Genomic DNA, 23,787 nt, shown 5'->3' with positions numbered 1-23,787 from the left:
TTAACCTAAAAGCATATGGACATATCCCATTATTTTATAGATGAATGACACTCAGGAGTTTAAATTCAGGATGGTGAATAATTTTCTTTTTTTTTAATGTTTATTTATTTTTGAGAGAGAGAGAGAGAGAGAGAGAGGGAGAGCACATGCACAAGAGTGGGAGAGGGGCAGAGAGACGGAAACAGAGGATCCAAAGTGGGCTCCACGCTGACAGCAGAGAGCCCGATGTGCGGCTAGAACTCAGGAACTGGGAGATCATGACCTAAGCTGAAGGCAGATGCTTAACCAACAGCCCCTGAATAGTTTTTCATCTTATGCTCCAATTCTCTTAGTAGTATGTCTTAGAGTTCTAAACTGAAAAGGCCTGAGGCAGTATTTGGCCTCCTTGGAAGGAAAACCTGATCAATTAGCAATATTTGCCAAGGGGATGAGATGGAAGATGAGGTGTGGGAGGAGGCTCTATGCACCTAACCATGAGCCCTGGGTTACGGGGCTGACCAAGAGCACATATAAGCAGTGGAACCAGTCTCCTTCACTGTGTTCTATAACACAAGCCTTCAACTGGGGTTTTAGGATTCCCGTGGGTGGGCAAAGATATCCCAAGGCTACTCTGGAAGTTTCACAGGAATGTATTACATGACCCTCAATATGTGTATATATCCTTTCCTATAATGGATATATACAAGGCTGAGATCTGGCCTGAGTTCTCAAAAGTGTATTACCACTTGAGAAAGGTGGGCATGCTACTTCATCACCTGAAATCTTTATTTATTTAATTTTATTTTAATTGCAGTAATAAATTACATGGATCTTCAACTTTATTTTATAAAATTATAACCTTTTTAACCTAATAGCAAAAAAGAAACAATATGCCAGCTCTTGGCATTGTTTATCTTTCATTAAATGCATAAGAAACACTTGATCATGATGTATTTAACTTAGAGATTTACTTCCAAAAAATTCTGCCTTTTACGTTTAATTTTGTATTGGAGTTGATAATATATTTATGTTGTTTTGATCAACCATGTTCTAAAAGAATAATTATAATGAAAAGTTAAACTGTAAGAAAAATTAATGCATAAAGTATTATGATTATACTGAAATGTAAAATTTCAGTTTCTATACATTTGTTTTGTATGGTGGGATAACCCAAAAGGCACTTTCAAGCATAACAATATAGTCTGCAGGCAAAAAGCTGTGGAGAAAGAGAATTGGAAATACAGATTCAAGAAGAAAAAACTACCTCAATTAATTTTTTTAATGGATGTTGGTGAGTATCAAATTGTTATAGCTTTGCAATTCCATTATAAACTATTCAAGATTGATATGTTTTATTTTTGATATTCAAATATTTGCATCAATGCAACTATTTAAATTTATGTGAAAATTTTAAATGTCAACTAAAAATACGTAATGGAGCAAACATTTTTGAAATTCTTTTAGGGAGTATGTGACAAAAATCTTTGTAAACTACTATTCTTCAAAGGTAGTCTTGTTACCAATGCCTCACAAAGAAAGGTATCTTGATTAAATAAACTTGGGGAATATTTCAAATCCCCACTTTTAAAACTTATACCACACATTGAATATTCTAGGAAATCTTATGGCTAAAAAAGCATGTTAAACTTGGTTTAATCCAGTGTCTCAGAAACTAAGCTGATCCCAGATTTCTATTTTCTTAGATATCCCTTTTAATGTCCATGGGATAACCTTGGGGAAAAGCTGCCTTGTCATACCCCTCTATCTACTTAGATTAAATAAATGTTCTGATAAAAAATTTGTGAGTCAAATAGTGAGATAAGTAGAACAAAATAATATTGACACATATGACAACCATGCAAAACTGTTTCTGGCTGAAATAATTTTGGGACCAATGTAAACAGCTTAGCATTTCCTGTTTTTTCCTTCTGTAAAGTTGCTTAGGACAAAGACAAGAAGAAAAGGGAGAGAATGAGGAAGGGTGTGTCTAGGCATAAAGGAATTAATTACAGCTGGAGACTGATTGATTCAGGAGAAGGTCCTCAGTACAAAATAAGGCTCAGAGTCCCACGGGCCATCCAGATCCTGGAAGATGTACTGGGTCCACACCAAACATCAGTATCTGGGGAACTGTCTCAAATAAAGAAGTTATTTTACCTGTAGAGCTCAGCTCTTGAGGATAATTATTCATTGCAATCTGGTAGACACAGCAAACTTTATGTTTCATGGGCAAAAGGGCCAATCTCAAATTTGTAAATGAACGGTTTATGACATTTGGATAAGCCATCTCCAGCTCATGCCATTTCTCTAATAAAACATCTTGGGAAGAACTGGAGCAGCTGGCTGAGGTTTATATCTCCAGGGGAAGCTAAGTTCTTCTTCCCAAAGAATTCATCTCTTGCAGGTGCTTGCATTTCTGTGGCAGACTCAGTTTGTCACATCTTAGTGACAATTTCCTATAAAATAAAGTCTCCTAACTTTAAAAGGAAGAAGAGATCTTAGGGGAGCAATGCCATATAAAATCCAACATGAGACTGTTGTCACCCACAGTGAACACATCTACTAGAGAGCCACCAGTCTCAGTCCTCTAAATAGACTTGCCTCCTGGATGAGGATCTGTACTACTGGAATTCAGCTAGGCCTACATCATGACAGGAGGGAAGAGAACAAGCTCAGAATACCATCTTTAGTCTCAGAAAAATATTTGGGCAGCTGAGCTCCCTAAATAAAGCTGTAAGTCCTTAAAAGTAATCTACCCATGATTATCTGAGAGTTTACCTAATCGCAGATTATCTATATTAATCGTGTGTGTGTGTGTGTGTGTGTGTGTGTGTTCTGAAAATAGCCACGACAATTACCTACTATACTACATGTTCTTATATTTTTACTAAGGTGAAATTCAATAACATATAATTAACTATTTTTAAGTATACAATTCAGGGGCTCCTGAGTGGCTCAGTCAGTTAAGAGACCAACTCTTGATTTCGGCTCAAGTCATGATCTCACAGTTTGTGAGTTTAAGCCATGTGTCAGCCTCTGCGTGGACAGCAAGGAGACTGCTAGGCATTCTTTCTCTCCCTCTCTCTCTGTCCCTACCTCCCCCTCTCAAAATAAATAAACTTTTTTAAAAAAGTATACAATTCAGTGGTATGTATGATATTCACAACGTTGTAAAAACTAGTTCCAGCTAGCTTCAAAAATTTTTCATTATCCCATAAAAATATGCCATACTCATTAAGTAATTACTCCTTACCACCACCATCCCCAAACACATGCCTGGTAATTTCTAATTTTCCAATCTCTATTGATTTGCTTATTCTGAATTTCTTATTTGCTTATTCTGAATTCCTAAGGAATGTTGGTCTATAGGTTTTCTTACAGTATCTTTGTCTGGCTTTGGCATCAGAATAATTCTGGCTTCAGAATGTACTAAAATGTGTTTCCTTTTCTTCTAAAATTTTGGAAGAGTTTGAGTAGAATTGGTGTTCAATTACCTTTAAAATGGTGAAATTTAGAGAACTTTCAGGGAAGATGGCAAAATAGGAAGACCCTAAGTTCACCTCACCCATAGATACAATAGTACCCACATCATTGTAAATAACTCAGAAAATGACCTGAAGCCTGGCAGAACAGACTCTTCACAGCTAAATGTAGAGAAAAGGCCACATCAAAGAGGGTAGGAAGGGCAAAGATGTGGTTGAGAGCTAAACAGACCCATGGGACTGTCCACAGGAGGGAAGGACGCCTCAGGCATGCAGAGGAAAGAAATCCAGATCCTCACACTAAGTACCCCAGGCAAAAGGAACCTGCATGAAAACCAGAGGGCCTGAATTTCCCAAATTATTACAATCAACACCTGGAACTTTAAAACTCAGCAAGCTCAGCCCTGGGAGAACCAGGAAGGTGATAGGAAACTCAGTGCCCACCCTTAAAGAGACTGTACAACAAACAGCTCTGCTGAAATATAGCATAGAAGTAGCATTTTAAAAATGCCTGGCATATGCAGGAGGTAGATTTGTTTATTAATCTCAGAGCATGGAGGGGCAGGAATCCTTGGGAGCCTTCTTCAGGAACAAAGGAGCAGACAGGTGCCATTTCCTTTCCCTGTCCCCCAGCGTAGACACAAGGACACCTGCGGGGACCAGTGCAGTGCCAATGCTCTCTAAATAACTTGCTAACACTGTGCAACTGGTCCCCACATTTTCCTGAGGACATGGCCCCTCCAGCCAGGCCTTGGCTCCAGATCCTTTCTCATAGCAGACCTGTGCAATCCTTGCTAACACTGCATGTCCCACCCCTATATCCTCCTGCCATATGCCCTTGGCTGGAATCATATAGCCTCCCAAAACTGACAGGAAGAAATAGAAAATTTGAACAGACTGATTACCAGCAATGAAATTGAATCAGTAATCAAAAAACTCCCAACAAACAAAAGTCCAGGACCAGAAGGCTTCACAGGGGAATTCTACCAAACATTTAAAGAAGAGTTAATACGTATTCTTCTCAAACTATTCCAATTAATAGAAGAGGAAGGAAAACTTCCAAATTCATTCTATGAAGCCAACATTACCTTGACACCAGATAAGAACAGCACACAAGAAAGAGAACTACAGGCCAATATCACTAATTAACATAGATGCAAAAATCCTCAACAAAATACTAGCAAACTGAATCCAACAATACATTAAAAAAATCATTCACCATGATCAAGTGGGATTTATTCCCAGGATGAAAGGTAGTTCAACATTTGCAAATTAATCAACATGATACATCACATCAGTAAGAGAAAGGATAAGAACCATATGATCATTTCAATTGATGCAGAAAAGGCATTTGACAAAGTACAAGATCCATTCATGATAAAAATCCTCAACAAAGTAGGTCTAGAGGGAACACACCTGAACATAATAAAGGCCATATATGAAAAATCCTCAGTGAACATCATACTCAATGAGGAAAAACAGAGGTTTTCCCCTAAGGCCAGGAACAAGACAAGGATATCCAGTCTTCCCTCTTTTATTCAACATAGTACTGGAAGGCCTACCCACAGCAATCACACAACAAAAGGAATAAAAGGCATCCAGATTGGCAAGGAAGAAGGAACACTTTCCCTATTTGCAGATGACATGATACTATATGGAGAAAATTCTAAAAAGCCCACCAAAAAACTACTAGAACTGATAAATGAATTCAATAAAGTCATAGGACACAAAAGCAATGTACAGAAGAAGTCTGTTGCATTTGTATACACTAACAACGAAGCAGCAGAAAGAGAAATTAAGAAAACAATACGATTTACAACTGCACCAAAAATAATAAAGTATCTAGGAATAAACTTAACCAAGGAGGTTAAGACCTCTGAAATCTACAAAACATCTATGAAAGAAATTGGATATGACACAAAGAAGTGGAAAGATATTCCATGCTCATGGATTGGAAGAACAATATTGTTAACATGTTTATACTACCCAAAGCAATCTACAGATTTAATGCTATCCCTACCAAAATACCATCAGCTTTTTTCACATAAGTGGACCAAATCATCCTAAAATTTGGATGGAACCACAAAAGACCCCAAATAGCCAAAGCAACATGAAAAAGGAAAACAAAACTGGAACTAGCACAGTTCCTGATATCAAGATACACTACAAAGCTATGGTAATCAAAACAGTATGGTACTGGCACAAAAATAGACACATGGATCAACACAGCAGAATAAAGAGAGTTCAGAAATAAGCCTGCAATTATGTAGTCAATTAATCTTTGACAAAAGAGGCAAGAATGTGCAATGGGAAAAAGACTCTTCAACAAAATGGTGTTGGGAAAATGGGACAGCTACATGCAAAAGTATAAAACTGGACCATTTTCTTACACCATACACAAAAATAAACTCAAAATTGAATAAGGACCTAAATGTGAGGCTTGAAACCATAAAAATCCTAGAAGAGAGCACAGGCAGTAATTTCTCTGAAATAAGCCATAGCAACATCTTTAAAACAAAAGCAAAAATAAATTATTGGGATGACATAAAAATAAAAACCTCTGCACAGCATAGAAACAATCGACAAAACTAAAGGGCAGCTTATCAAATGGAAGAAGATATTTGCAAATGACATATCTGATAAAGGGTTAGTATCCAAAATATATGAAGTACTTATACAACTCAACACCAAAAAAGAAATAATCCAATTTAAAAATGGGCAGAAGACATGAACAGACATTTCTCTGAAGAAGACATCCAGATGGCCAACATAAGCATGAAAAGGACTCATCACACATTATCAGGTTAAGGCAAGTCAAAACCACAATAACATATCACCTCACACCTGTCAGAATGGCTAAAATCAAAAACACAAGAAACAAGAGGTATTAGTGAGGATGTGGAGAAAAAGGAACCCTCATGCACTGTTGGGAGGAATGCAAAGTGGTGCAGCCGCTGTGGAAAACAGTCTGGAGGTTCCTCAAAAAGTTGAAAACAGAACTACCCTATGATCCAATAATCACACTACTGAGTATCCCCAAAATACAAAAACACTAATTCAAAGGGTATTTGCACCATATAGCAGCATTATTTACAACACCAAATCATGGAAGTAACCGAAGTGTCCACCAATAGAGAAGAATGGATAAAGAAGATGTTGTCTATACATACAATGGAAATTTACTCAGCCATAAAAAGGAATGAAATCTTGCCATTTGCAACAACATGGTTAGATCTAAAGAGTATAATGCTAGGCAAAATAAGTCAAAGTAAGATAAATACTGTATGATTTCACTCATGTGGAATTTAAGAAAGAAAACAAAACAAATGAACAAAGAAAAAAGAGACAAATGAAAAACAGACTCTTAAGTAGAAAGTACAAACTGATAGTTATCAGAGGGGTGGCAGATGTGGGGATGGGTGAAACAGGTGAAGGAAGTTAAGAATACACTCACTTTTTTATTAAAATTTTTATGTTTATTTTTGAGAGAGAGAGAGAGAGAGAGACAGAGCATGAGCATGAGCATGAATAGGGGAGGGGCAGACAGACAGGGAGATACAGGATCCAAAGCAGGCTCCAGGCTCCGAGCTGTCAGTACAGAGCCTGATGAGAGTCTCCAACTCACAAACCATGAGATCGTGACCGAAGTCAAATCGAAGTTGAATGCTTAACTGACTGAGCCACCTAGAAGCCCCCCAAATACACTTATCTTGATGAGCATTGAGTAATACAGAATTTTTGAATCACAATATTGTACACTTGAAACTAACATAACACTCTATGTTAACTATAGTGGAATTAAAATTTTTTTTAATCATTTTAAAAATGTTTGGTAGAATGCATCAGTAAAGGGATCTGGTTCCATGCTTTTCTTTGCTGGGAGGTTTTTGATTATAGATTCAGTTTCTCTACTTGTTATAAGTCTGTTGAAATTTTCTATTCCTTCCTGAGTCAGCTTTGGCAATTTGTGAGTTTCTAGGTAACTTTTTAATTTGTTGGCATACAATTATATATAGTATTCTCTTTTAATCTTTTTAAATTCTATAAGGTCAGTCATAATATCCTCACTTTTACTTCTGATTTTAGTTGTGTCTTCTCTATTTTTTTCTTAGTTTAGCTAAGGTTTGCCTTTTTTTTTGATCTTTTGAAAGAACTTAATTTTGGTTTTATTGATTATCTCAACTGTGTTTTTCATCTCTGTTTCATTTATGCTCACACTAATCTTTATTATGTTGTTCCTTCTGCTGGCATAGGTTTTTGTTTGTTCTTCTTTTCTGGTTATTTAAGACCTACGTGTTCTTTTGCAATGAGACTTCACTGTCCCTTCATCAAGAGTTAGGGTCCATATCCTCTTATCCTGAATGTGTGGCCCTGTGACCCAATATGGCCAAGTGAATGTGGTGAAAGTTATGTTGGGTGCCTTTCAAGGCAAGGCCTTTAGCCATTGTAGTCTGCATTTCCTTCTTGAAATCTAGCTTCTGTACTGTGAGGAAGTCCAGGCAGCCATATGGAGAACCCACGTGGAGAACTGAGGACTCCACCAAGCTTCCAGCAGCCAGCAGCCACCCACACGGCAGTGAGGCCATCTTGGACCTTCTAGCCATTCCAGAGCCCCAGCAGATGCCATGTGAAGCAGTACTGCTTGATCAAGACACAGAATTGTGAGAAATGATAAATAATTCTTTTCTTTTAAGGTTATTTATTTATTTTGAGAGAGACAGAGAGAGCATAAGCAGAGGAGGAGCAGAGAGAAAGTGGGAGAATACAAAGCAGATTGTGCATGGTCAGCACGGAGCCTGAAATAGGGCTCCAACCCATGAAACTATGAGATCATGACATGAGCCAAAATCAAGTCTCAGACACTTATCAGACTGAGCCATCCAGGTGCCCCTAAATAGTTACTTTCAGCCATGAGGCTTAGGGATGACTTATTACACAGCTGTGGAGGACTGAAACAGTAACCCCAGAGCTTCTCCTCCTACCGGGACCCCCTGAGCCAGAAGGTTCAGGGAGGACTGTGGGAGGAGATGGCTTCAAGTACTCTACGTGAGTTCTTCACATGTGCTCAAGCTGAAAGAGCATTTCTGAATATGAGAAACGCTTTTGGGTTGCTGGTAGAATTTGTCGTGTCTGACAACTGCAAAGGGAGCAGAGCTAGGCAGTCTGGAGTTCAAAAGCCACGTCTGCTGTTTGGTGGTTGGTTGTACGACCTTCAGCAAAACACTTCCACTCTCTGAATCCCAGTGTGTTCAATAGGAAATGTGGGTATTTAGCAGGGCCTTTTAAAGGATTTAGTGGAAAAACAGATTCAATGGGTCAAGCACGTTCAATGCTGCTATTGCTGATACTTCTCCATTTCCTTTTTTACCCCGCCTACAACATAACAGGAGTCCCACAGGACAGGTGAAAGTGGGTATGTTAAACCTTCGAATGATTTCAGCATATTTACCAGTCTTAAACCCGGAAACTGAAGGAGGGACAAAGTGCCTCAATAACCTAGGGAAAAATTTTTTGAGACTTTTGGAAATATAGCAGACTTATTGAAACATCATAGAATCAGCTACATGCATCATGAAATATAAATTTATGATTCTACTTTTTATCTTGAAAGGGATAAAATTACAAATTATTTTTCAAGATTAAAAAAAATCAAAGATTAACTGTATTAGAATTAAAATAAAATATTTAAAAAATCAAAGAAAAAACAGCCTGTAAACCATGACATGGAGAATTACATTATATGACCTCCTGTCCTCACCACCACCTGACAAACACCCCATATGTATGTATACATGTACGCATGTACGCATGTATATATGCACACATGCCTGTGCACACATGCACATATGCACAATGTAATTGTGTGTGCATCTTTACGTGTGTCTTCATGCACGTGTGCAGTATAGGTGTGTATTTTACACTGCCCTAGGCCCAAGGGGCTGATGAATCATCGAAGTTAGGGAGTGAGAACACTTAGCCTGCCCTACCTCTGCCATGCACTTGGCATACAACCTTTACAGCAGATGTCTTTGGGGTATCAGCAGAGCTCACACAGTATACAATTTGCTCCCATCTCCCATCTTTACATGCAGCCAAGTTTCTATTATGTGAGGCCCCTGCCGACACAACAGCTAATTCTGCTAAATTGGACAACTGACCCACAGTGGACCAATCAGATTCTTTCCTCCAGAAACCAGGATTAGGGATTGAAGAGAGCCAGCCAATTTTTATGTCTGGAACTGCAGTGTGAATGTGAGCGCTCTCTGAGAGCCAGGGCCAAGAACACCAAGCAGACCTAAGAAGTGTGGCAAAAAGAGAATTCCTGAGTTCTCCAGGGCTTTCTACAGCCTTGTTTCTAGCCCAGCTTTATCTGTCCCTTTGGATTCCATGGAATACCCCTGAATCCTTATAATAAATTCTATTTATGTGTCTGTTTGTTTGAAGTAACTGAGATTGGTTGCTGCTTCTAACCAAAACTTCCTTATAAGCCACTTATCTTCATTATGTTTCTATTTCTTCACTTAAAAAACAAGGAAGTTTGATCAGACACCTTCCTAGTTCTAATTTACATTAATGGTACCTTCCTGGAGCCTGCCTCCAACATGATGCTAGGGTTTTGCTTACATTTCGGAGAGAGGTGGGAAAAGACATTGCAATATTTTACTGTGTAAGTTGCTTCTCCAGAAGTTATACAAAGGTAAAAGCTCACTTCTTCCAGAGCATGCCAGCTAGACAGAGTTCATCTTTATATATATCAGATAAAGTCTATACTCACTAATGGAAATAAAAATGTCTGAGTGGAAACGAATCTTTGCAAACAGAATCCGGATAGAATATGTTTTTTCAGATGAGAATTTGGGGTATGACCCCATAAACATAAAAACTTTCCTGTCTCTATATCTTTTATTTTTTTAGTTTATTTATTTATTTTGAGAGAGACAGAGAGAGAGAAAGAGAGCATGTAAGAGAGAACATGAGTGGGGCAGAGGCAGAGAGAGAGGGAGAGAATCCCAAACAGGCTCCATGCTCTCATGGAGCTCGAACATGCTGTCACGTTTGACGCTCGAACCCACAAACTGTAAGATCATGACCTGAGCCAAAATCAGTCAGACACTCAACTGACTGAGCCACCTAGGTACCCCTCTATATCCTTTATATACTCTAAATTATAAAGTCCTATAAATTATATATTATATAATGAATTACATACTTATATTGTTAAGTATGATTTTGTTACTATAAACCTTGTCTTCCTAATTCAATTAAATATTCTTCCAGAGTAGAGGTCAAAATGTGTACATCATGCTGTGAATCCCTATTGTGCCCGGCCCCATTTTTGTTAATGTGGTAGTTACTCTTGAAAAACATGCAGTTAAGTTGCATTCACCACCCAAATAAACCAAGGTTTAAAGATGCTCTTACCTCACTGAAATTCTTAGGATAAGTGTATGCCTAAGTGGATATATTTCCTGGCTAAAGGGACAATTGATTAAATAAATGAATGATGCCAACAAATATTCATTGAGCTCATGCTAAGTATCAGAAAAAGTATACTCACTCACCCCACCCCCAGGTGCCCACAGCTCTTTTCTGCAAGAGCAATGAACAAGGAAATGGAGGTGAGCTATTTCTGACAGAGGTTTATCTATGCATCCCAGAAGAATACTTTATACCCAGTAAATGCCATGTTAATCCAGATCACTGAAGAAACAGATGGGATTATATGTACAAGGATACATAAGGGGAAACACCTTGTGAGGGAAAATAGGAAAGAAGCTGAAAAGGGCTAGGAAAGCCACTAGACCATGATGCCAGTCTGACTCTGAGTGATGGAGAGCAGGGAGAAAGGCTGGATGAAAGTCTCCTGGACTGCTATGCAGTCTGAGGAAGGTTGAAAAAAAGCCATAGGAGTCCCATGGCTCCCAGGAACAGACCTGCCTTGATATTGTGCCCAGCTCAGTCACTGACTGAGAGCAGTCCATGGGAGGCATGATCTTGGTGCAAAATGACGATGAATTTCAGAGTGGAGCAGCTGGGGTCCCTGATCAATTACACCCCCCGTCGTTGGCAATCTGCAATGCATGACCACCACAGATACTCATATTTTTGCTTCATTGAATTGATGATTTTACCTGAAAGAGCCACATCCCTCTTCTTTTCTTACAATGTCCATTCTCACCATGACAGAAGAGGTTATAGATCTCAAGAGGTCAGCAACCCTAGCCATTCAACTTTACAGTCTGAAAATCCCCATTAAGAAGTCCATTAGGAAGCTTCCAGGAGCTGCGCTTTTTACAACCTCAGAAAGTTCAGATCATCTGACGAATGAGCATTTCCATGGTATCACCAAGATTTGTTCTCTGAGAAATATAAGGGCGCAACAGAAGTAGATATATGTGTGACAGAGAAAGACAGACAGACTATGGCCTATTAAGAATTTGCTCTAGCTAAGCTTTCAATGTGAGTATTTCAGTACTTACCCTGTTTTGATTAAAGTGAAAAAAACAGAGATAATGCAGCCAAATTCACTTAATATCAAGTCACTAATATAAAATCTATTTCATGGATTTTTTTCATCCAGACTCTAAGCAATTTGGCAAAATTGCAATACAACTAGCCAAATACTCACTGACATCAAAACACCATCAAGATTAGCACTAAGTAAAAAACAAAACAAAACAAAACATTGCTTTCTGAGACTAAAAATTACTTGCTATCAACTAAAGCAAACAAAACTTATTAAAACTCGACATTTTGTTCTTCTCTCAGTGTGTTGGGTAAACACAACAGAACCATTTGAGCAGACCAGAATAACAGTATAATTTCTGTAGAATTAAAGGGCTAAGAACTTACCCCTGCTTTCATGATGTCATTTTCTTCTACTCTTATTTTTAGAAAACTCTATATACATTAATCTGGAAGAAGGAATCTAATTATATTTAAATGATGTTTTCTAGTAGTTTCTAGTAGGTTAAGCCAGACTTGCAAATGGCTTAGAAATAACAGGTTTAATAATATTTTCAAAAGGCCTATCTGTGACTGGAAAACTAGACCCATTTTATGTTCATATCTTATCTTCCTACATAGCTATGGCAAGAAAAATAAATTTTGTTCAAGAAAAAGCCATTTGGCTATTTTCCTTAGATCTGCATGCTCAAGTCTAATTTGGTCCAGCTCCAATGACTACAAGAAGCCAAAGGTAAATTTATACATATAGCTTATATCAGCTCTAAAAATTACCTTTTGTTCAGAATTCTCAATGAGAACAGGGAAAAACCTCCTCCCAATTGTATAATTCCTCTTCTTTAGCATTTTCTTCTTGAATATTCTTTCATTCAGCTATTCCTTCCACATTTGCTGATTATAATATGTCTATCATTCTGATAGGGTCTGTGGAGGAAATAAAATATGGGAAACACATCTTTACTCTCACAAGATGTTCAGTTTAGTTGAAGAAATAAGACATATACATACATCCCTACAACACATAATGATATCCAATCAGTGAAATGGAGGTTTAAGGCTAAGACAGAAATTTTGGCCCCAATTCTTGGGTGGCATTTAAGGTAGAGCTTGTGAAAGATGTGTCTGAGATGAAAGCAGACAAAGAATGTGCCAGAAAATGAGAAAACAATGAGACAGAGAGGGAAAAAAAAAGGGACAGCATGACCAGTTTTGTTGAAAGCAAGGCCCATTTAGGGGAGTAGAGAGATATAAAACTGGAATAGAAGGGGCCAGACTGGAGAATTTTTAATACCAGCCATAGAAGTCACTAAATACCAGCTGGGAAGGCAAAAAGGAATCACTAAAAGTTCTAACAGAGAAGTGATGTAAAAAAAATTTTTAGGAAGCTGTTAATCTGGTAGGGATGTGCAGATTCCTAGAAGAGGCAAAAACAGAAACTAGAAGCCAGGAGGATATCACGAGAATCAGAGCATGAAGCAAGGGGGCCAAGTTAGGATCATAGCAGTAAGAATGGAAAAGTGGGGTCTAAAGGAATAGCTACTAAAGAAGAATTGACAGGATGTGCTCAAGCAAATGGATGACAATGGCAAGAGAGATGAAGATGACCCCTGTGTAAGCCTGGGCAATGGAACTTGACTATGCAACCAACAAAATAAAAATAGTGAAGACAGAAATGCTAGTGTGGATAGAAGGAATGTAGATGGAAAGTAAAAACACTAAGTTTAACCTTAATCATATGGAGTTTGTGGTGTGAATAGTATGCCTGTAGTCACTTGGTAGGGAATACGGCACTAGAGTTCAGGACACAGGTTATGGGCTTGTGATTGTAACTTAGGAGTGAGGGGGAAGATGATTCCACAGGCTCACAGAAGGCCATGGAAATAGACAATATGTCAAGAGAGGGGAGCAAGACAAGAACTTTGGGAAGTGTCTCCCCTTGCAGATATATTTTCCTTTAATATGTTTGGGGAAGGCAGTCCCTGAAGTGTGTTTGGCTCTCCATCATCATATTCTCCCCTCAGCTGCTCTCAGAACTACCTTGGGTTGCTTACACTGTTCTTCATCACTTGGACCTCTGTGTCTCCAGTTCTTCTTCAATAATTACACCTGGATATGGTGGTGATGGTGCAGAGATGTCAGCATGTCTCCTTTCTGGGGTATCCTTTATTTATCCATAAAACCACTCAAACAAGGCTCTGGGGCATACTGAAAACTTTATTAGAGTCTTGGGAATAACTACAGGAAATGATATGAGGGAGAGAAGAAAACTTAAGTCTCCATGCTAAATAGATTGTCATATCCCAGAATCCTAGAGAAAAGAAAAAGCATTACTCCTTTCACAGTGTACATTTGACTTCTTAGTCTTGTTTTCATGACTTGAAACCTATCCTTCTATTTCTCTCATTAAACAAAAGCACATTTACCTTTTTCTTTTTCTGTGCAAATTTCACACCTCTATTCTGGACCCAGTGGATTCTCTAACACTGGACCAGAACTCAGGGAGCACAGGAAACTACTAGGACATTTCCCAGAATGTGAGCTAGTCAGTTTAGGATAACAATGCAGGTGGCTTCAGGATAACAGTCCACAGAGGGCTTTCCTACTACAAGTTCAGTCCCTGTTCAAGTATCTTCATGGTGGGAGGTGGGGATAGCCCTCTAAATTGTTCTACAGATAACATGAAAGCACAATCTCACATGCCCTTTTCAGGTACAAACAATTTTTCTCAGAGACAATGTAGTCTAAATACACATTAAGGAAGAGAAACATTTTCCTAAAGGCAATATAACCTATAAAAATTTCCCCAGTTTATTTGAAATAGCTTTTTAGATTGCTAAGCAGAATAATTTTTCCCATTTTTACTCCCCTATTCTAGGATGTGCCTATGGCCCACCTCTGAAACTCTTGGTTTTCTAACAATAGAACCATTTATCTTCCCCCAAAGACCTTGCAGAAACTCTGAAATTATAGTTGTCTTATAAGGAATTTGAGAGAAGTAGCCAGCTACAGTGGCAGAGGCATAATAGTCAGAAATGTAAAAGAATAAGGAAAATAGCAGTACAATTTAGGCCAAGAGAAAAAGAGATTTAGGGAGAAGTAGATCATAGTTTCATGTGCTCCAAAGAAATTAGCATAGAAGACAATGACAAAAGTCATTGCCAACCTAGATGTCATTGGTGACCATCTACAGAAGAGTTTCAAGAGAATGGGTGGGGGTGGAGGAGAAACCATAGAAGTTTTCTCTTCAGGAAAAATACCCATGTAAAGAAGGGGGAAAAGGACATGACAGCTTAAGACAGTAGGAGATTGGGGGTAAGGTTTTATTTAGGTGAGAAATCCCTGGAAAATGTTATAAACAGGAAAGATTTAAGACGGGCTTGTCTCTAGTTGATGAAGCATGGTGAGATGGAAATTAGAGGAGATAGGAGGTAGAAAGCTGAAGCTATGTTAACAAGATTTGACTGATTTTATTTTGAGAAAGGAAGGAAGTAGACAAAAATATAGAAAGATACAAAAACAAATAAACAATCAAATAATTTAAAACAATACTGAGAGAGGAGGGCATTGAGAAAGATATGTTTCCTCAAATGAACAAAAAGCCAAACCATCTGTTGGGACTGAAGAAGTGAAGTTGGTTTGGAAGTCTGAAGGTTGTGGCAGAGAACTCAATGGCTCCTACATGGAATTTGAGAGGAAGCAACAAAAAGAGTAGAATAAAAAACCACCAGACTTCCTTTACAGATAATTTAGACCAAACTTTGCAATGAGTACAATTAGAAAAGCTAACAAAATATAAAAATCAACTACTTGATGGTGATAAAGGCACTAAGAATTACCCTACTGGATTCAGGAGATAATCCAGAGAGGTACGCTTGATATTAGAATCCCTTTCCCCTTGGGTGTGTTTGCTACTTCCCACAGAGACATCTGAGCAGTGCTTTTGCCAACCTTATGGAGTGAGAAGTATAAAAGTAGGATCCCAGAGACCCTGAAGATTAGGAAGGAGAAGGATCCCTAATGAATTTCCTGTGTTGTCAGTTGAGTCTCCACAGGACCATAGGAAAACTAGAAGCAAACTAAGACCACCAAAAATTGCAGCCCAGCTTCAAATCTTCTCAATTCCTGAAAGTGCATAATGTGATCCTGGATTGCTACATTTTTCTAGGAACCTGCTGGAAGCAAGTCCAGATCTTCTTTTTTCTTTTTTAATTTTTTTAATGTTTATTTATTTTTGAGAGAGAGAGAGACAGAGCGGGAGTAGGTGAGTGGCAAAGAGAGAGGGAGACACAGAATCCGAAGCAGGCTCCAGGCTCTGAGCTGTCAGTACAGAGCCCAACACAGGGTTCAAACTCACGAATTGTGAGATCATGACTTTAGCGAAGTCAGACACTTAACCCATTCAGTCACCCAGGTGCCCTGCAAGTATAGATCTTCTATGGGAAAAAAAATAATGTTATTCTAGGCCTCAAATGTCTTCTACAAACAAGTATTCAAATATTGCTTCTAGCACACAATGAGAATAACCAGACATACCAAGTATCCATGGATGAATTAATGGTTAAACAAAATATTTACTATTATGGAATATTATCTAGCCTTAAAAAGGAAGGAAATTCTAACACATGCTATAACATGGATGAAACTTGAGAACATTATAGTAAGTGAAATAAGCCGATCACAAAAAGACAAATGCTATATGATTCTACTTGTATAAGGTACCTGGAGTAGTCAAATTCATAGACACAGAAAGTAGAATGGTGGTTTCCAGGGGCTGACAGGAGAGGGGAAATAAAGAATCATTGCTTACTGGGTACAGAGTTGCATTTCTGCAAGATGGAAAGGTTCTGGAGATGGATGGTGCTGATGTTTGCACAACAATATGAATGTACTTAAAACTGATGACTGTATGCTTAAAAATGGTTAAGACAGTCAATTTTTTGTTAGTGTGTTTTAATAAAATAAAAAATTTAGAGAAGTGAAGAAATTTCTAGATCAAAACAATGAGAGAGAAATGAAGACATTCTCAGATAATCAAAAGATAAGAGAGTTTGTTGCCACTAGACCTGTCCTACAAGAAATGCTAAAGGATGCAGGGCGCCTGGGTGGCTCGGTTGGTTAAGCATCCAACTCTTGATTTCAGCTTAGGTCATGATCTCATTGTTCATATGTTTCAGCCCTGCTTTGGGCTGCGTACTGACAGCATGGAGTCTGCTTGGGACTCTCTCTCTCTCCCTCTCTCTCTGTCCCTCCCCTGCTCACACTCTCTGTCTCTCAAAATAAATAAACAAACGTTTCTGTTAATAATAATAATAATAAAAGAAATGCTAAAGGGTGTCCTCCTGGTTGAGCTGAAAAGAAACTAGACAGTTACTTGATGCTGTAAAAAGAAATAAAGATCTCTGGTGAAGGGGCACTTGAGTGGCTCAATCAGTTAACTGTCAGACTCTTAGTTTTGGCTCAGGTCATAATATCATGGTTCGTGAGCCCTGCATGGGGCTCCTCACTGTCAGCACAGAGCCTACTTGGGATTTTCTCTCTCCCTCTCTCTCTCTGCCTCTCCTCCATTTGTACACACATGCTCTCTCTCTCTCTCTCTCTCTCTCTCTCTCTCTCAAAATAAACAAATAACCTTAAAAAAAAAGATTTCTGGTGAAGGTAAATACATAGATAATTATAAAATCTAGTATTATTGTAATTTTGGTATTAACTCCACTTTTTAAAAACATGGGTTAGGGGCACCTAGGTGGCTCAGTCAGTTAAGTGTCCAACTTGGCTCAGGTCATGATCTTGCAGTTCTGGGGTTCGAGCCCAGCATTAAGCTCTGTGCTGACAGCTCAGAGCCTAGAGCCTGCTTTAGAGGCTGTGTCTCCCTCTCTCTGCCTCTCCCCCCCGCCTCAAAAATAAATAAACATTAAAACATTTTTAAATAATAAAAAATTTAAAAAAATTTAAAAAACATGGTTTAAAGGACAAATGCATAAAAAACATACTACTGGTCATGTACCATGTAAAGATATAATCTGTGGCTTCTAATAATAGAAAGAGAGAAGGGAGCTACATACAAGTTTTGTGTGCTACTGAAGATAATTGTTATAAACTCAAATTAGGGTGCTATAACCTTAGGATGTTAAATTAAATCCCTATAGTAACCAAAAAGAAAATAGGTATAGAATATACACATAAGGAAATGAGAAGGGACTCAAACGCACAACAAAAATCAACTAAACACAAAAGAAGGCAGTGATAATGGAAGTGAGGGACAAAAAAAAGCTATAATACCTAGAAAACAAATAGCAAAATGCCAAAACTAAGTAAGACCCTCCTTATCAGTAATTACTTTAAATGTAAATTGAGTAAGCTCTCCAATCAAAAGATAAAAACTGGCAGAAAAGGTTTCTAAAAATGGATTCAACTATATACATCTATAAGAGACTCACTTTAGATCCAAAGACACAAATAGATTGGGATACCTGGGTGGCTCAGTCAGTTAAATGTCTGACTCTTAATCTTGGCTCAAGTCATGATCTCATGGTTCCTGGATCGAGCCACATGCCGGAGTCTGTGCTGATGACAGCATGGAGCCTGCTTGGGATTCTCTCCCTTTTTTTTTTCTCAAAATAAATAAATAAACATTAAAAATTTTTAAAACAAAAACAAAGACATAAATATGTTGAAAGTGAAGGGATTGAAAAAGGTATTTCATACAAAGATTAACCAAAAGAGAATTGGGGTAGCTATACTAATAACAGACAAAATTAACTTTAATTCCAAAAGATTAAAAGAGAAAAAGACAGACAATATATAAATAACATTTTTAATACAGCAAGATAATATAACAATTAAAACATCTACACACCCAAGAGACTTTCAAAATTTATGAAGGAAAAACTGACAATTTAAGGAAGAAATAGTTTTACAATAATAGTTGGAGACATGAATTCCCTACTTTAAATAATGGACTGAACAACCAGACAGAAAATAAGTGAGGATATAGAGGACTTGGACAACACATAAACCATCTAGACCTAACAGACATACAGAATATTCCATGCAACAACAGCAGAATACACATTCCTTCCAAGAACATGAGACATTCTCTAGGACAGACCATATGTTAGGCTACAAAACAATTCTCAGTAGGTTTAAAAAGGTACATATCATAGGGGTGCCTCGGTGGTTCAGTCGGTTAAGCCTCTGACTTTGGCTCAGGTCATGATCTCCCAGTTTGTGAGTTTGAGCCCTGCATTGAGCTGTCTGCTGTCAGCACAGAGCCTGACTCAGATCTTCTGCCCCCCTCTCTCTCTGCCCCTCCCCTGCTCGCTCAATCTCTCTCTCAAAAATAAATTAACATTAAAAAAAAAGATAGATATTATACACAGTATCTTCTTCAGCCACAATGGGATGAAGATAGAAATCAGTAACAGAAATAATACTGGAAAATTCACAAGCATGTGGAAGCTAAACAACATTCTTAAACAACCAGTGGGTCAAAGAAGAAATCACAAGGGAAATTAGAAAATATTTAGAGACAAATGAGGATGAAAATAAAACATACCAAAACTTATGAGATGCAGCAAAAAGAGTACTCAGAAGGAAATTTATAGCAGTAAATGCCTACATTTTAAAAAGAGAGAGAAAGATCTCAAATCAATGGCTTAACTCTGCACCATAAGGAACTAAAAAAAGAAAAGAAAAATAAACCCAATAATAAGGATTAGAGCAGAGATACATAAAATGCAGAACTAAAAAGCAGAAGAATCAAGGAAACCAAAAGTTGGTTCTTTAAAAATATCAACAAAATTGACAAACTTTAGTTAAATTGACTAAGAAAAAAAGACCAAGCTCAAGTAAAATTACAAATGAAATCGTGGACAGGACAACAAACACTACATAAATAAAAAGGATTATAAGAAAATACTATGAACAATTGTATGCAAACAAGTTGGGTAACCTAGATGAAAAGGACAAACTCTTAGAAACAACACAACTACCAAAACTGACTCAAGAAGAAACAGAAATCTTAATAGGCCTATAACAAATACAAAGATTGAATCAGAAACCAAAAACCTTCCAACAAAGAAAAGTCCAGCACCAAACATTTAAAGGAGAATTAGCATAGATCCTTCTTAAACTCTCCCAGAAAATTAAACAGGAGGGAACACTTTACTAATTCATTCTATGAGATCAGTGTAACCAAAGCATGACAAAGATACTACAAAAAAAGAAAATCATAGATCAATATTCCTAATGAATGTAGGAAATCTATATTCAACAAAATATTCAATGAAATATTAGCCAAGTGAATTTGGCATTATAGTGAAAGGATTTTACACTGTGAACAAATAGGAGTTGTCCCAGAATGCAAGGATGATTCAATATATGAAAACCAATCAATGTAACACTATATTAATAGAATGAAGGAGAAAAAACTACAAGATTATCTCAATGTAGAAAAGGCATTTGGAAAAATTCAATACACCTTCATGATAAAAACACACAGTACACTAATAGAAAGCAACCTCCTTAATATGATAAAGACCATGTAGGAAAAACCCACAACCCATCATACCCAATAGTGAAAGAGTGAAAGTATTCCCCCTAAGATCAGGAACAAGATAAGGATGCTCACTTTCATCACTATTATTCAATATCACTCTGCAAGTCTTAGCCAGAATAATTAGGCAAGACAAGGAAATAAAAGATATGCAAATTAGAAAAGAAGTAAAATTATCTTTCTTCTAAGATGATGTGATATTATATGTAGAAAACTCTAAAGATTCAAAAAACTTTTTAGAGCTAACAAACAAATTCAGCAAAATTGCAGACTGCACCATCAACACTCAAAAATCAGTTTTATTTCCTTATTCTGGTAATAAATATAACAGAAATTTTAAAAACAATTCTACTTACAAAGACCTAAAGAGAATAAGACACTTACAAATTAGCTTAACCAAGGAGATGAAAGACTTGTACATTGAAAACTATGAAACAAAGCTGAAAGAAATTAAAAGAGATGTAAATAAAAGGAAAAGACATTTCTTGTCCATGAATTAGAAGACTTAATACTGTGAGGATGACAATACCCATAGTGATATACAAATTCAATGCAATCTCTATCATAACCCCAATGATATTTTTTGTAAAAATGGAAAAGTAGATTCTAAAATTCATATGGAATTTCAAGAGCTCTGAGTAGCCAAAACAAGCTTGAAAGAGAACAAAGTTGGAAGACTCACTTTCTAATGTCAAAATGCACTACAAAGCTATGGTAATCAAAACAGTATGGTTGGTACTGGCATAAGGACAGATATAGATAAATAGAATAGAATTGAAGAATATAGAAATAAAATCTTTTATTCAATGGAGGGAAAAGGTAGTTTTTTCAACAAATGGTTCCAGGAAGACTGGATATCCACATTCAGAAGAATCAGTTGGAACCTTCCTTTAGACTATATACAAAAATTAATTCAAAATGGATCACAGACCTAAATTTAAGAGCTAAAACTCTTAAAAGTAAACATAAGAATAAATCTTCCTTGGATTTGACAATGCTTTCTTAAGTATGAAACCAAAAGCACAGGTAGGGGTGCCTGGCTGGCTCCATCAGTAGAGCATGTGACTCTCTCTCTCTCTCTTTTTTTTTTTTTTGGTAAATTTTATTCTTTTTTTTTTCTTTTTTCTTTTTCTTTTTTTTTTTTTTTTTTGAGAGAGAGCATTAGAGAGAAGCAGGGAGAGAGAGAATCCCAAGCAGGCTTCGTGCTGTCAGCACAGAGCCGAACATGGGGCCTGAACCCACAAACTGTGAGATCATGACCTAAGCCAAAACCAAGAGTTGGAGGCTCAACCAACTGAGCCAGCCGGGTGCCCCAATGTGACTCTTGATCTTGGCGTCATGAGCTCAAGCCTCACATTGGGCATGGAGCTTACTTAAAATAAAAACAAAAAAACAAAAGCACAGGCAACAAAAGAGAAAATAGAGAAACTGGACATCGTAAAAATTAAAAACTTTTGTGCATCAAAGAACACTATTAATAATGAAAGACAAGAAACAGAATGGTAGTAAATATTTGCAAAGCATATATGTGATAAGGACTTACTATCCAGAAGATAATAAATAACTCCTACAACTCAAAAACAAAAAAACAATCAACCCAATTTTAAAATGGGCCAAAAAGATATACAAATGGCCAATAAATGCATGAAAAGATGCTCAACATCATTAGTCATTAGGGAAATGCAAATCAAAACCATAATGAGGTACCACTTCACACCTACCATAATGGCTATGATAAAAAAACAAAACAAGAAAATAAAAAGTGTTGGCAAAGATGTGGAAGAATTGGAACACTTGTACATTATTGGTGGGAATGTAAAATGGTACAGCAGCTCTGGAAAACAGCTTGGTGGTTCCTCAAAAAGTTAAACACAGAATTACCATGTGATCTACCATATAATTCCACTCCTATATATACCCCAAAGAATTGAAAACAGTGACTCAGGTACTTGTTCATTAATGTTCATAGCAGCACTGTTTATATTAGCCAAAAAGTGGAAATAATCCAAGTGTCCTTCAACAAGTGAATGAATGTTTTATATTTAGATATTTCTAAAGAAATAATGGGAGATGATAGATAGATAACAGATAGATGGATACAGAGATACACAAATATAAACAGATTTATTATAAGGTATTGGCTCACATGATTACGGAGGCTGAGAAGTCCCATAATCTACTATATGCAAAGCTAAAGACCCAAGGAAGCTGGTGGTGTAGTTCAAAGATCTGAGAGCTGGAGAGCCAATGGTATAGATTCTAGTTCAAGTCTGGAGGCCTGAGAACCAGGAGTGCTAAAGGAAAGAGACCAATATCCCAGCCAGCTTAATCAGTCAAGCAGAGAGCAAATTCAGCCTTCCACTGGCCTTTTGTTCTAGTTTGGCTTTCAACAGACTTGATGATGCCCACTTACACTGGGGAGTGCCATCTGCTTTACTCAGTCCATCAATTCAAATGCTAATCTCCTCAAGAAACACCCTCACAGACACACCCAGACACCATCAGCTATCTGGGCATCCATGGCACAGTCAAATTGACATATATAACTAACCATTACAAAATATGACATATACATGCAATGGATGTTATTCAGTCATTAAAAAAAAAAAAAATGAAGTTCTGTTCTTTCCCTGCCACCATGGAGTCATACCTGGAGGTGGAGGCCCAGGTGCACCAAGATTCGGCTCCACCCGTAACCCATGACCATGGTTGAGGAAAGCATTACTGCTGGAAGTGTAATGGATGTTAATACTTTTTTACAAGAGGTGCTGAAGACTGCCTTCATCCATGATGGCCTACCACATGGAATTTGTGAAGCTGCCAAAGCCTTAAACAAGCACCAAATCCATCCTTGTGTGTTGCATTCATGTGTGATGAGCCTATGTATGTCAGGTTGGTGAGGCCCTTCGTGCTGAACACCAAATCAACCTAATTAAGGTTGATGAGAACAAGAAACTAGAGTAATGCATAGGCCTCTATAAAATGCACAAGCCTCTATAAAACTGACACAGAGAGTAAACCCTGCAAAGTGGTTGGTTGCTATTGTGTGGTGATTAAAGTCTACGGCAAAGAGTCTCAGGCCAAGAATGTCATCAAGGAATACTTCCAATACAAGAAATAAACAAGTAAAAAATGTGGTCCTTGTTCCTCAAAAAAACCAAAAACCAAAAAACAACAACAACAACAAAAATGGAGTTCTATAACATAGTGAAACTTGAAAATACTAAGCTAGGTGTAGTGGTCCAGACACAAAAGGACAAATATGTAATTCTACTTATGTGAAATACCTAGAATAGGAAAATTCAG

General features: G+C 37.4%; 1 protein-coding gene across 6 annotated transcripts in view; it reads right to left on the bottom strand.

Annotated features, from left to right (window-relative positions):
* RFX8 (regulatory factor X8) overlaps nucleotides 1–23,787 on the bottom strand; it is a 261,384-nt gene that overhangs the window by 154,425 nt on the left and 83,172 nt on the right. For 5 of the 6 annotated variants that reach the window (XM_053200440.1, XM_053200441.1, XM_027069344.2 and 2 more), the window contains one exon: nucleotides 12,702–12,851. The exons of the other annotated variant lie outside the window; for it this stretch is intronic. Coding sequence is in view for 2 of the 5 variants with exons in the window: in XM_053200441.1 (XP_053056416.1) it covers nucleotides 12,702–12,773 (72 nt within the window). In the remaining 3 variants the exon portion in view is untranslated. The remainder of the gene's footprint in view (nucleotides 1–12,701; nucleotides 12,852–23,787) is intronic. 6 annotated transcript variants of the gene reach the window in all.

The sequence above is a fragment of the Acinonyx jubatus genome, chromosome A3, assembly GCF_027475565.1.
Source record: "Acinonyx jubatus isolate Ajub_Pintada_27869175 chromosome A3, VMU_Ajub_asm_v1.0, whole genome shotgun sequence".
In the NCBI taxonomy this organism is placed as follows: Eukaryota; Metazoa; Chordata; class Mammalia; order Carnivora; family Felidae; genus Acinonyx; species Acinonyx jubatus.
The sequence above is the reverse complement of the archived record's forward strand: the minus strand, read 5'-3'. Positions and strand labels throughout refer to the sequence as shown.